This window comes from Phalaenopsis equestris, unplaced genomic scaffold, assembly GCF_001263595.1.
Source record: "Phalaenopsis equestris unplaced genomic scaffold, ASM126359v1 Scaffold001039, whole genome shotgun sequence".
NCBI lineage: Eukaryota > Viridiplantae > Streptophyta > Magnoliopsida > Asparagales > Orchidaceae > Phalaenopsis > Phalaenopsis equestris.
Window position 1 is genome coordinate 50802 of NW_018165478.1, and position 14143 is coordinate 64944.

The 14143-nt window shown below is 33.5% G+C and overlaps 1 protein-coding gene across 3 annotated transcripts in view; it reads left to right on the forward strand.

The window, feature by feature from the left end:
• LOC110032859 overlaps window positions 1-14143 on the forward strand; it is a 38692-nt gene that overhangs the window by 15171 nt on the left and 9378 nt on the right. For all 3 annotated transcript variants that reach the window (XM_020736631.1, XM_020736629.1, XM_020736630.1), the window contains exons 4-9: window positions 961-1063; window positions 1220-1304; window positions 3085-3171; window positions 3271-3374; window positions 4378-4456; window positions 4680-5059. In XM_020736631.1, the coding sequence (XP_020592290.1) occupies window positions 961-1063; window positions 1220-1304; window positions 3085-3171; window positions 3271-3374; window positions 4378-4456; window positions 4680-5059 (838 nt within the window). The remainder of the gene's footprint in view (window positions 1-960; window positions 1064-1219; window positions 1305-3084; window positions 3172-3270; window positions 3375-4377; window positions 4457-4679; window positions 5060-14143) is intronic.

The following is a 14143-nucleotide window of genomic DNA, read 5'->3' on the forward strand; positions in this document are numbered from 1 at the left end:
TTCCAATTTGCTATTTTAGCGATGGTCATGATTTTCAAATGTCTTATGATTTAGATGCGAAATTTTAGAGCAACAGTCAAGATACTCTTGTTGATGCTAGGTTCTAAATCTTATTTACTATAAGGCTGGTATTGAAAAAAGGTCTATCCCCACTCCTTTGTATTCTCATGCTTTGAGCAAGATGATCTAATTAAGTTTTTGTTTTGTAGCTTTCGTGATCCATTAGTAGTTGCATGCTTGTTTTCATTTTATTTTTATATTTCTCTTTTTTATTTGGCAGTTTTGTTTTTTAATTGCTTTTGTTGTACTCCTATTATTATTTTTTCTCATAATAATATTCTAAGAAAAAAATAAAATTATATGGTGGTAGCTTAAACCTAAGTTGGGTTTGCCATTAGCCAGCAGTTTTTTTTCCTTTCATGCATTTATTCCAATAAATACAACCTTTTTTAACAATCATTACAAAATATACTAAGCCAACTAAGCGTCTTTATTCTGAATGCCAATGATTATGTAGTTGTATCTCCAAGGTTATCTCTTAGAAAGCTAAGCAAATTGTATTTTCTTATGTTGATACCTAGCAATTTTCTTGCACCTTATTATTTATCTTGACTGTATTTTGCTCCGAGACATATCCTTTTTGCATTTTATTTAGTGAAGGACTCATAAGCTCACTTTTTGCTTTCCAATATTTGTTTAACTTGAATGTTTTATTCTTCAAATATCTTTCATCTGAGATATAAACAGGAAGGGTACTGTTTAAGAAGACAATTTATGTGGGAATCAATGGATTAGATTTGGCAGTGTACTTTCATAGAATTTTAATCACTCATTTTTTTAGAAACTGATGGATTGATGGGTGTTCTTTCTCATATTTTATTATTATTATTATTATATTTTTTTAATTTTTTTGCTATCATATTTTATTATTATTATTATATTTTTTTAATTTTTTTGCAGATCTTCTTACCCCTTGTTTACAACCTATTTGTTTATCAAAGGATACTCGTCCATGTGCTCGTTCAATTTCTTGGTCTCCTCCAGGACTTGCACCTAATTCGGGGTTAGAAATTGCTTTGCTCCTTAGATATACCTCCTACTTTGGTAGTAGTTTTCTCTCCTATTTGTAACAAGCCACTTCTTAATGTTAATGCATAGCTGAGTTGAGATTATGCTGTAGGAACATGTTAATATATTTTTTTTAATTTTATTAACACAGATGTTTGCTTGCTGTCTGTACGTTTGATGGCCATGTAAAACTTTATCGAGCACCATATTGTGAGTACAGTTCGGAATGGATTGAGGTATGCTGGTAAACATAGCTTTTTTGCAGAGTTTAATTTTTTTTTATGCTTTTTCTCATTAAGCCAACCATATCCAGAAAAAGAATGAATATATCATTTGGTTTTCATCTTCTTGATAGCAATCATTATAAGCTTTTCTTTATGCTGTCCTGTCAATGTGATTGAAGGCTATTAAATAATATGGACATAATGCTATGGAGGGTATTCTCCGTCCTTGTTGGGATAGTTATGCATTGTGATCAATATTAATTTCTCTGACGCCGTGGTCTTAATTTTTGTTTATGAAAAACTTAGTGACCTTTCTCTAAAGTTTTTTGTTTTAGTGATGATGGTGGAGTGGTAGCTAGTAAAAATGGCGGCAAGAGCTTTGGGAATATGAAGGATTTAGCAATTGGTTGGAATCTGTGGGAAATCTTGAGGAGGTTGGTTGATGTTGGATGGAAGTTTATTCTGACTAATTCATACAAAATTTTGAAACTCCTAAACTGGGCATCACACCAACTCAAAGAATGTATTCTATTTTGGCCGAATTTTACAGAGGGAGTAGATTAGATTGCATTAGTGAGAAATTAGGTTTACTAACAAGATATTTTTTAAGAAATAGCTTGCATAAACTATCATTTACTAGCATTTAAACCTGTTTCTTGATAACAAATAAGTCTTAAAAGAGTAAGTGACATAAATATCATAAACAACTAAAGGAAAAAGTAGATATCATTAACATGCAACATTTTTTAAGATCTGAGATATTTGAGATTGAACTGTGTCCTCCATAGGGCTGTAAATGAACCAACACACTCGATGAACTACTCAAACTTAATTGGATTAATACTCAACCAAGTTTTTTTTAATTAATAAATAACTATTTTAAACATTTTTTAAAAGCTCGGTTAAATGAACCAAACAAACACAATCTAAATCGTTTATTTATGTTAATGAACAAACTTGCTCTATAGTAAGTTCGATGGTAGATTATATCATATATATTATTTAAGAGAAAATTACAAACACACCACTCAATTCATATGTATTTAAATAATTAATGCTTAAATTTATATATTTACATTTATAGCGTTTTGATGTTATAAATTTATGCTTGGAAATTTGTATTTCACGTTTTAAAAGTAAGTAAAAGTGTTATTTCTGATGTGATATTAAAAATTTCAATGCTCTGCATAAAATATAGAAATCTAGGTGTTAGATTTGTAAATATATAAGAATTGTGTGGTATGTATTTAGATGCCCCATTATCTAAATAAAATTTAATTGACTATATCTTATTTAATTATATATTTAATATTATATATAATAATTTAATATCAACATTTATTATAGTTTAATATAACTTCTTGTTATTTTCTATTTCATTGAAATAGTTTGTAAGTACTTATTTATATTATTTGATTGTAAGTAAGCTTATTTGCACCTTATTATTATCTTATTTAATTGGTGTAAGCTAATTGGATACTGATTCAAGATTTCTTTAGTTATTTATTTAGATTTATGAAATCATTGGTTAATAACCTTATATGAAATGCCAAACTCTCATTCAAAATTTAGCTTGTTTATTATTCCATTGAAATATTTATTCAATTAAAATAATTAAAACAATTACAAGCCAAGTACAATTTAAAAAAAAAATTAAATCAAGCCAAGTATAAACATATATGTGAAAATATGGCTCGAACTCGAGCCATACACAGAAAAAATATATTTGTTGATATTGTTGTTGGTACTGCTATTGTTGTTGTCAATGATGATCTGTTTTTTGATCTTGTAGGTTGCAGACATGTCTGACCTTTTATTTGATCATATCACTACTATCAACTACGGCAAGTGGAATGACCAAAGTTTGGCGGTTCATGGAGTGAGTTGTTAATTTTTGTTTTTCTGTTAGTGATTTTTCTGTCATTGTTTTGGGCTTGGCAAAATTTTTTGTTAAAGATCTGTTAAGTGTTTTTAAAAGGTGAAAGCCAGCAGCAGAAAGCGTAGTAGATCAAAAAATGGGTTTGCAGTTTCTACTTGCAACAAGTCTTACAGAAGCATAAAGAGAAAGGGGCCAAGTTGCAGGTAAATGTTCTGAGCTAATGCTCTATTGGCTGCTTCACTTTTATTTTATTTTTAAAATTAGACATAATTGATGTTTGTGCAGTTTTGTAATGTGAAAGGTTCCATGTTAACTATAAGAGCAATATTCATTCCTTTTCATCTGGTTAGATGATAAGATGACTTGGGCAATTTTACATTGCAAAAAATAAAAAAGTACACTTTTTTATTTATAATTTGAAATGATGTTTTGCTCGATGTATGATTTATCATCAAGTTGTGCTTCTGTAATATAGATAAAAGGAAGAGAAGCTATAATTATGTGAATAATGAAAGAGGGAAGATCTGCATCATCATCATCATCCATACAGTCAAATAAGCGTTTTGCCATGAAAAGAAGCGGAACTGCACTTTTTTGAAATTGCAAAAAGGGGAATACCTGACAGAAAGCTGTGAACAAGACTTGTTTTGTTGCTTTGATTTTTAAAATACTTCACACTTTGAATACAAAATTGGAGTTGGTAGCATGAACTTAAAGCAAATTTTGAGTCGGTAGCGTGCACTTAGTCATGCATTTTCATTAAGTGTCATCTAATTTAAATTGAGTTCAATGAAAAGCAGAAATATAGTGAGTCTTAAGCCGCGGAGCGATATTGACATGTGCAAAGTACTCAAAATATTATCTAAAATTTTTTGTGAATGTTTTACAATTTTATCCTGATTGCAATTTACATGACCATTCAATTATGATATCTACAAGTCATGAATAGTTTTTATATTTCTAAGGGAAAGTGCGTGATTTTACTCATTGGATTTAAAACTAAACTGAACGGACTTGTTTCCATGTCTAGGAATATTCTTAAGTTGTTGGGGATAACCTATTTTGGTAGTCTGCACCCTTTTAATATTACATTTTCATTTTTACATTGAGACTCTTACTTTTAATTATTTTCATTTGCTTTTAATTTGTTGTCCGTATTATACTTTATCATCTGCAGCATTGAGAATATTCATTTTGTTTCTGTAGGAGAAGCAGCCCTACAGAAGTCGATCCAGATATCATCAGCCTGGGCATATGTTATGGCGGTGATGGGATCACTTTGGAGGTAAAGTTAATTGACATGATTCATGGCACTGGCTTGAAAATGGCTAGCATTTTATGCTTTGTTTTCAAGCAGCTGTTTATCTAGAGGACCAGAGGTGTTCAACTTCTATCTTCTCACACCTTGTTTCTTGATAAATATTGTGTTTTGTTGACCCTTTGTGGATGTATTCTGTCTGCACCAGTAATTGGAAACATTCATTGCTGTTTTTTTGATTAATTTTCAGGATAATGAAGCTAATGCTGAGACTGATGATGAAAGTACTCTAGATCAGAGTTCTAACTTGCCCCATATCACTGCCCAGCAGTATGTTTCTCGTAGTGCTGTATTGTCTTCCCTGGTTGTTTCCTGGTCACCAGTACTGCAATCTTCTGAAACCTGCTGTGCTATACTTTCTGCTGGTGCAAAATCTGGTGATGTTTCTTTTTGGAGGATTTGTGAGCCAGAATGCTTTACTATAAAGCATGGGAACATTCCTGTGAATGCGATGCTCATTGGACTTATTCAGGCTCATAATTCATGGATTACTGCAATTTGTTTTGGCATTTCCACTGCTTGTTCTTTAAAGTCTCAATTGTTCATGGTCACCGGATGTTCTGATGGAAGGAAAGGCTACTGCTAAACTTTGATGATTTTTTGTATGTGATTTTTTCATCTCTCGCTGATATGTTATTTTGCACATTTGGTTTGTGATTTGCTCATGGTTTAGGGGCTGGCTGTTTAGTGATATTCAAAACATATAGCTACTAGGTGCAATATCGTTTTGATTAGTGCTATATTCCAAATGTTGAATATTTGATTCAAATGTTTATAAGGAATGCGACGCACCCTACATTTTGGGCTACTCGGTTTGATGTCTGTTTGCTTGCTGCATTAGTTTGGTGAGATTACCTCTCATATATGCTTTTTATCGTGAAACAAGGAATGAATTCCTTTTCGCTTTATCAATTTTTTTTATAATTTTTTATTTACAACACTAGAATTTCTTTAGTGGATATTGAAGAGAAAAAAAAATTGTTTGCCAATATTATATCCATGTTATTGAAAATGTGTGATGGAAGAAGGATTAGAACTTAAAACTTTTAAAGAATTTTTAATCAATTGTTGCCAATATCTTTACGATTGAGATTCAATCCACACCTCTTTATGAAACATCGTGGTAACATCCAATTCTACTATGACTCTAGTGTCAGAGGGCCTAATAAAATGCACCGTTAGATGGAACAATGATTAGTACTTTAAACTTTTTAAATTGTTTTTAACTAGCATGAAGGAATATTTTCAAATTCGATTTTCTGCCAATATCCCTATAATTAAGATTCAATCACACCTCTTTTATGAAACATGGATGTAACATCCAATTCCACAAGGACTCTAGCCTCATGTTGTTACAACATCCACTTATAATGACTTTCCAAAAGTAAATGTTAAAGAAATTAAGATAGATTGATTTAAATAATGCATATGAAATCTTGAAAATGGGATCCCAATAGTAGTGATTAGAGGGTCCATCGAGTAATCAAAATGAGGGGATCATTTTAAAATATACATCGGAAAACCACTAATATAGCAAGACTGTCAATAGCAGTCTAATGTAATCTGCTTTTAAGAAAAAAAATTATGATGATATGCCATGGATCAATAAGTTCTTCAGAATAATCACCAATCAATTATAAATCAGCCAATAATTTGTGAACTACCTTAGTGCTAGGCTTACCCATAGAAAATTTGCTAATAAGATAAATGGCATGAGGCTTAGCAAACATAAATATTTCTTCATCATAAAAGATAAGCACAAGCTTCCTTTAGAAAGAAAAAAGAATGTTGTTGTTGGTGGTTTGTTGAAATTTGATGAAGAAAAATGGAGGATTGTTTTGTGGTGTGGGAAGGTTATTTGTTGCATTTGAACACAAATCACATTTGCAGAGGAGATTGGAGGTTGAGAAGAAGGCGGCTCAACCACAAAAGAAGATAAAAGGTGAGAAGCTTTTGAGATATTATGGGCTCCAACGATGGTGATGGCGATCTCACAGTGAGGTCAACAAAGGCCCTTTGAGAATTCAAAGAAGACAAATGTGTGATACCAAGAGGCTTCAAGGGAATAGAGGGAATAGAGAATGCAGAAGGATAATAGAGGGTAATGAATGTGATCGAGCATGACTATGAATATGAGAATGTGCAAATGTCTATTTGAGGCGAAAGATAAGAAATAGTGATGGTCCTATCTTAGGAATTAGACAACTCATCAACTCTATGGGATGACGTCAGCGCCAACGTCAAGAATAGCCCATACGAAGGCTTACCAAAAGGCCATAAAATGCCTCTTGTGAACACATATGAAGACAATTGAGCTTGTGTAGAATTAGACTTACGAATTGCGACGATGGACATGCTTAAAAACTATGCGCTGATAATCATGTGGAGACAATTGTATGCATGATATGAACATGTCAGTCACACAAGAGATGAAGATGAACATGTTAGAGATGTGCGGAAACGATTGTGCTGACGTTCGCGTCTAGGATTTGTAGACATTTTTTAGTTGTGTTGGTGTTTGTAAGAGATATTTAAAATTAGCTACTTTATTGTGTGTGATTTGTCATTGTTATAGTATTGATAGGTGAGATATCTTTTAATGAAATTGGGAAAATAAAAAAATTTCCTTGAGCTAAGGTGTTTAGAATTAATAGAACAAAATCTAACTATGTGATATTGTCCTAGTAGACACATAATTGATAATTTTCAGCCGATATTCTTTAAATGGTCCTGGGATGCTTAGAGGTGATTATTTTAAGGAACAACAATCCATCATTGAAAATTTGGAGAGTAAAAATTAATTAAATGGGAGAAGTTTGTAAGAAAGCATTGCTTCAGTAAGAGAAGATTATGTAGTAAAAATTAAAGTTTCGGTTAGATTAATTGCACTTTGTGGATTTTAAGATTTAAGGAATAAAGCTGTTGTTGATAACAACTTTTGAAAGGGATAAAAGAGAAGCAAGAAAGTTGAAGGATTACAATGTGAAAAAGGTCACTCATGTGCAAGTGGTGAGGCAAGGGGATAATGGATGATGTTGGAGGCCATATGATCCAAGATCCTCAAGATTTAAAGAAATAAATAGATAGAATGTAATCGCTAAATCAAGTCTCTTGTAAATTAATGGAGATAAGCTCTCATGAAAATATTCAAGCTTTCCACTTGGTCAAGGAGCAAATTACTGAAAGAACAATAAATAACACATACAACTAGAATTCTATTAAGGAATTCTTAATCTTTCTTTCTAAATGTTCCAGCCCTTTTTTTATAACTACAAAGCTTCCTTGGTATAATTTATTCATGCAAATAGCCTATAAAAGTGTTACTCATCTGAAACTAGAAATAAAAAGGTATAGCAATCTTGTTGAGCACACTAGATGCACTTACCATTGAAGACCAAAAATCTTTCTAGCTGCTAGGATTGTGATACTAAAGGTATTAGCTTGCTGGAGTAGGATAAATGTATGACTAATTTAGCATTCCACAGCCAAGGAAACATTTATTGTAGCATATATGAAACCAAGAACCTAGGGGAAGTCTATTGAACCATGCTACCAGCCTGCTCTCATAGTTTGGTAACATTATATGAATTTATTTTCTAAAATTAATGTTCTAATTAAAAATACTAAAACTTCTAAAACTAAAATACTTCATCTACTACTAAAATTAAATAATTAGGCTCTTTTTTAGTTCATCTGAACGCATTGATTCAATTTGCAATATTGGTTCTTGTACTTTTAGCTTTGCATTTTGGTGGCGATTGGGGTTACAGTTGTAAAATGGGAAGTGAGTAGTTGATTCTGATTGTGTTTATAGACTATTCAATCTTAGTGGACACAATTTGGCCACTATCTATTAATGTCTCCTTGGATTCTAATGTATTGGAATTGACAACATATTAAGGATTGTTGTGAACCAAACAATAATTTAATACTAGTAAGGAAACAACTATAGAAATAGTGAACCAAATGAAATTATGTTTTACAGCTTTATATATGGCTGAACTTTATTGGGATATGATTGTATATAGCTGTCTATATTGCATGCTTTAAATCACTATACTAACTACTAGTTTGAGTTTTGATTTTACACAATAGGGTTGTATCTGTCTTTTTGCTGCATTATTCCTAGCATTTTCATCTGGATTCTTAAAGTTCTATTTGTTGCCTAGAGTTTTGCACTCTAAATGAACAACCCCTATCCAAAAATAGAGAAACTAAAATATCCGTGTGAATGGTCATAAAGGATGTTTATTTTTGCACTTTCTAGATATTTCCTTGCCCTTCAATATATCAATTGTGTAGAGCATCGGACAGACATGTTTCTATGGCTCTACTTTGTTTTTCTTTCTTTGTTCTTCTTGGTTTTGTTGTTCTCTAAGGACCTAATATGCAAGAAAACGGTTGGTTGTCTTGAGTTGTTTTCTTTAATTAAAATCTTTGGTTATTTGTAATTTTTTGATCTGTTTTGAATTTTAAAAAAAATCGGATATTCTAATTTTGGTTATTATGGAAAACGTACGACAAAAAAATGAATTTTGGTGGAACCTTTGCTTGATATGACTATCGGCAAAGCATTTAGCCGAGTTAATTGTTCATCTCAATTAGAAAATCAATGACTATTTTGTACCAAATAATACTAACTACTTATGGTGTTTCTTGAAGCTCTTTTTGGTAGAGGTTATCATCTGTGATAGTTATTAATGATGTAAGAATTTGTTCCTTATTGGCTTGAATCATTTTTTTCTAAACTCTCCCTAGTTGTTAGGGTGCTTGGTGGGTGCTCAAATGTAGCTATGGTAATTTTAACTTTTTTTTTCCCCTACAAATGTGCAGCACTTTTAAGTGCATCTTGTCATAATACCTTATCACCATTTTTTAGTATATGGATGGTTGAACTACTTGAGCACATACTTATTCTAAGGCTTAAGTGAGGGTCCGGGAGTTATCCTGTCTATCTCGATCTTTTGTTAGGTATCACACCAATTTTGGTGAATACTTTATTTAAATTTCTTTCATATAGGTGACACTGTTCTTGGGTTCATAGAAGGTGTTAAGTGGGCTGTTTTTGTGGGGGGGATAGTAGAGGAATGGCACAAGAAGTAGGATACAGGTGGTCGGTGGCATTTGTAAATAACATATATGTGGCATTTGCCATCAGAGCATATTCGACATGTTTGATAACTTTCCATGTTGAAAATAGCAGTAGAATGGCGAAACAACGAAGTATGGGGAGGGAGGAGGATCAACCATATTGTTCCTAAGTAAGATAAAGATACACAACTTGCAAAAATAATATGATACAATATTACAAAAATCATAAAACAAAGAACAAAGTCTCGAAACACAATAGCGATAGCAAAAGTTGTCCAAATAGCAAAAACACATACATAAATAGTCGCCGAATAGGAAATTTCTTAATTGTAAGTAAGGAAATAAGAAAGAAATAAAAAAAGGAAGAAAAATTGGGCTAAAATAGGCAAATAGGATGGAACCCTAGAAGTAGTCGTCTTCCCGCAATCACGGGTGCATATTTGTAGGATCTCGTGGAATGTGAAATGCAACACAACTCTCTGCATCATTCTCCTAGGCTAGGAGAAGTTACTTCTTCATCTTTGTAGGCTTCTGAAATCAATCTACCACCACCATAATAAAGTCTCGCTTGTAAATTTATGCTCATGTTCATGTCATGCTCATCATCCCAAAGTCTATCCTGATAGAATAAGTAGTCATTTTTTTTTGACACAACTAGAGCTAAAACTGCATATGGACTGGTATTCACACGACCTAAGCCTCGAACCATTAAATATGAAGCTTGCTTATCACACTCCTTGTGATAGGTTTGGCGTATTAGGTAAAATAGCCTGTATTAGAGGAATCGATTATGGAATGAAATCTATGGCATACTAGAAGACTTTTAGTGGCTACCACTCGAGTGGTAAACCGTTTGTCAGGACTTCTGACAAGTCTCTCAACACGGGCTGTCTCTTTTATAGTATTAGCTCCTCAGACTCACAACCTTTCATGGCAAACAATGTTAGTGATGCTTAGCTAGAATGATTAATATTTTTCTCATGTTGGTTGCTAGTTGATTCTTCTCTTTGAAGTCTTCATTCTCTTCCGTGTCACTATCTATTTCTTCAACTGTTCTCAACTTGATGAACGATAACATTTTCTTGTTTAGGCAATTGGATGCAACATGCTCAAAATTGTGGCACTTAAATCAATTTCTAGCTGGGATGGATTTAGGAGTAGTGGCAGTCTCCAACTTTTTCCACTCTGTAAAAGTTTCTCCTTTAGCATGGTTGACATGGGTGCTCCTATGGGTCTACACTTGCCGCCAAATCCAATGGTTATATTTTATTTGAATGGTAGTGTGGACTTGATATTATTGTGTTGCCCTTTACCTTTTGGGCAAGGGTCTAGACATCCTGTAATATCTAATGGAACTGTAAATGTACTAATTTATCAATGTATGATATTAATCCCCCAGATATCGAGCTATGGTACTCACCTCGGGCTCTACTAGTTCACACTTCAATATAAGCTGCTTGAACTCAATTATATGCTCTTCTACTGAGAGATCCTTTTTTTTTTAATTAGTGAAATCTCAAGAACACATACTACTCGTAATGTTTTGGTAGATACTTGAGTTGTATCTTTCATTTCATTTTGGATCGTAGCAAATTTAACTTTTTTTCACACACTAGTGTAAGTGCTTCAAGTTTTCCCACCATAAAGGAGGATTTTTCCTTAACTAAATAGCATTTAGCTTGATTGATGCCAGTCAAAGGGGGGGTTGTTTGCTGATTTCAGCAAGGAAAGTGGAAAAAACTGAGAAAAATAATGAACAACATGAAGAACAAGATAATGACTAAACATCATCTCGACAGTAATCCTAGTTGTAGTTGCAGGGCAAGGTTTGGATGAACCGACACCTCTAAAAAGAAGGGAAGACAAACACAAGTCTTAAAACCCTTATGTTCTCAGCCCACACAAAACAACCACTATCTATAAATGCTAGACTCTCTTAATTACAAACATGCCATCCCAAAACTTGAAGACATAAATAACAAACTAAAACAACAAACAAAGACATATATTGAAATAAAATTCTAGCTCTCGAACTTTTCTCCCGAGGTTTGCAAGGTTCCCTCATATTGAACTATCTCGGAATCTGATTCGTAATGAGCAGCCAACTCGAAGACATTGAAAGTGGAGTCGCTCTAATCTATATGTAGGGCAAGTTTGGTGAGTCAAGCATCTTCTAACATTGCCGCTGTTGAAACTGGATCAAGGGGTTTCAACTCTAATTTTGAAGCTTCTCAATTTAATTGACATCAAATTCTTTTCTTGAGAATCAGGATCAATTTCTTGAGAATCAGGATTAATAAGTACAGTTCCTGCTCTGAGATATTAAACCTGTTTCATATCAGGGCCTTAGTGATTGAGCTTTCATGCTTTGTTGCTGTCGAAGCAATGATACTTGATCCATATGATCATGTATATCTATTTAATGCTGATGATTAAGAGAAGCATAATCAACATATCATCTAGTTTAATCGCTCTGCAAATCTATTCTAGTATGAGAATCTTCACCATCAGCTCTTCTGTCAATTGCATATTCAGAATTTTCACTCCTGAAAACTGGCCTCATTTCTTAGCATATCCACGATTAGAGGCCAAAAATATTCTTAGTCATACGCGTTGTATATGAACATTGATGATGATTATAACATTAAATTTTCAAACCCACAAAATTTCTAACCCATGAAAAACTTGAGGCTTCTCGATGAAGTTGATTTTTATTCCCTTCTCATACTGCCTTGAAATCCTGTGCCACTTAGCGTTCCTCCGTATTTCTGCTCCAAGGCTGAACGTTCGTCTTGCATACACTGCATTTCACGTAAAAGATACTCGATGGATACTTTTTGATTGGTTCTTGGCACGTTCTTGCGTGGGGGCATTATGTTTTGTTGGAAAGTTGTAGTGGAAAGAAGGAGAGAATGCAGAAGCAGCACTCCCATGAAGAACAAGAAGACAAATACCTTGTCCTTCTAAAACTGGGTTTTAGCCAAAAAGATCAAGAAGAGAACTGGTTTGTCTTGTTCCGAGAAGTTAAAACCTCGTCTCAAATTCTCAAGACATAAAAACAACAGAAGGCTGCAATCAAAATGAGACAGCAATTGATGCCATAGCAGGGAGATAGGAAACCACCGCAACAAGGAGAAAGAAATATAGTAGGGAAACCAACCAAAAAATGATAACAGAGAACAAAAAGTTCAGATTTATGAAAACTGGAAACAACAATTGATGAAAGAGCTCAATTGCACACAATATATTTCAGGAATTTAAAGACGATCTCAACTGGTTCAAGAAAGGATTGGATGTAAGAACCCCAAAGATCTGATACCGAAATTATACCGACCAAAGGGGGGTAGTTATTGAATTTCGCAAGAGCAATGGAAAGAATCGAAGAAAAAAATGAATGATATGAAAAACAAGATTATGGCTAAACACTACTTGGGCGTTAAACCAGGATCTAACTGCAGGAAAAGGTTTGGATGGACCAAATTCTCCTAAGAGACATGTCAAGTCTAAAAACCCTTTTGTTCTTATAGCGCACACAAAACATCCCCTATTTATAAAGGCTAGACTCATCTAATTATAAGTATGCCATCCTAAACATAAAGATAGCTAATAAACTAAAACACGCAAATCAAGTGATATAAATCGAAATAAAACTCTTATTTCCCGCATCATTTACTCTTTTTTCAGGTGGAACACCTTTATACTCGAGACATCTTGTTTGATGAGTTCGTCTAGATTCATGACGTCTTGTTCTTCCAATGAAAGTTTTGACGAAAAAGAAAAATATGGTTTAGGGTTTGGGGTTAGGGTAAGGGCTAGGTCTAGGGCTTATGGATGATGTGGGGAAAATTTTTTTTGGCGGGGGCATTAGGTTATGCTGCATGGATTCTTGGTTTAGGTTTAGGAAAATTTAGGGTTTGATAGGCTCTGATATCATATTACATTGTTCTATGGCTTCTAGAAGATGTTTCAGATGTGGGTTTTGCGGGGAGGTAGTTGTGGAAGAGCATGAGAAGGAGGATAGCAGGAAACATGTCAAGTCTAAAAACCCTTTTGTTCTTATAGCGCACACAAAACATCCCCTATTTATAAAGGCTAGACTCATCTAATTATAAGTATGCCATCCTAAACATAAAGATAGCTAATAAACTAAAACACGCAAATCAAGTGATATAAATCGAAATAAAACTCTTATTTCCCGCATCATTTACTCTTTTTTCAGGTGGAACACCTTTATACTCGAGACATCTTGTTTGATGAGTTCGTCTAGATTCATGACGTCTTGTTCTTCCAATGAAAGTTTTGACGAAAAAGAAAAATATGGTTTAGGGTTTGGGGTTAGGGTAAGGGCTAGGTCTAGGGCTTATGGATGATGTGGGGAAAATTTTTTTTGGCGGGGGCATTAGGTTATGCTGCATGGATTCTTGGTTTAGGTTTAGGAAAATTTAGGGTTTGATAGGCTCTGATATCATATTACATTGTTCTATGGCTTCTAGAAGATGTTTCAGATGTGGGTTTTGCGGGGAGGTAGTTGTGGAAGAGCATGAGAAGGAGGATAGCAGGAAT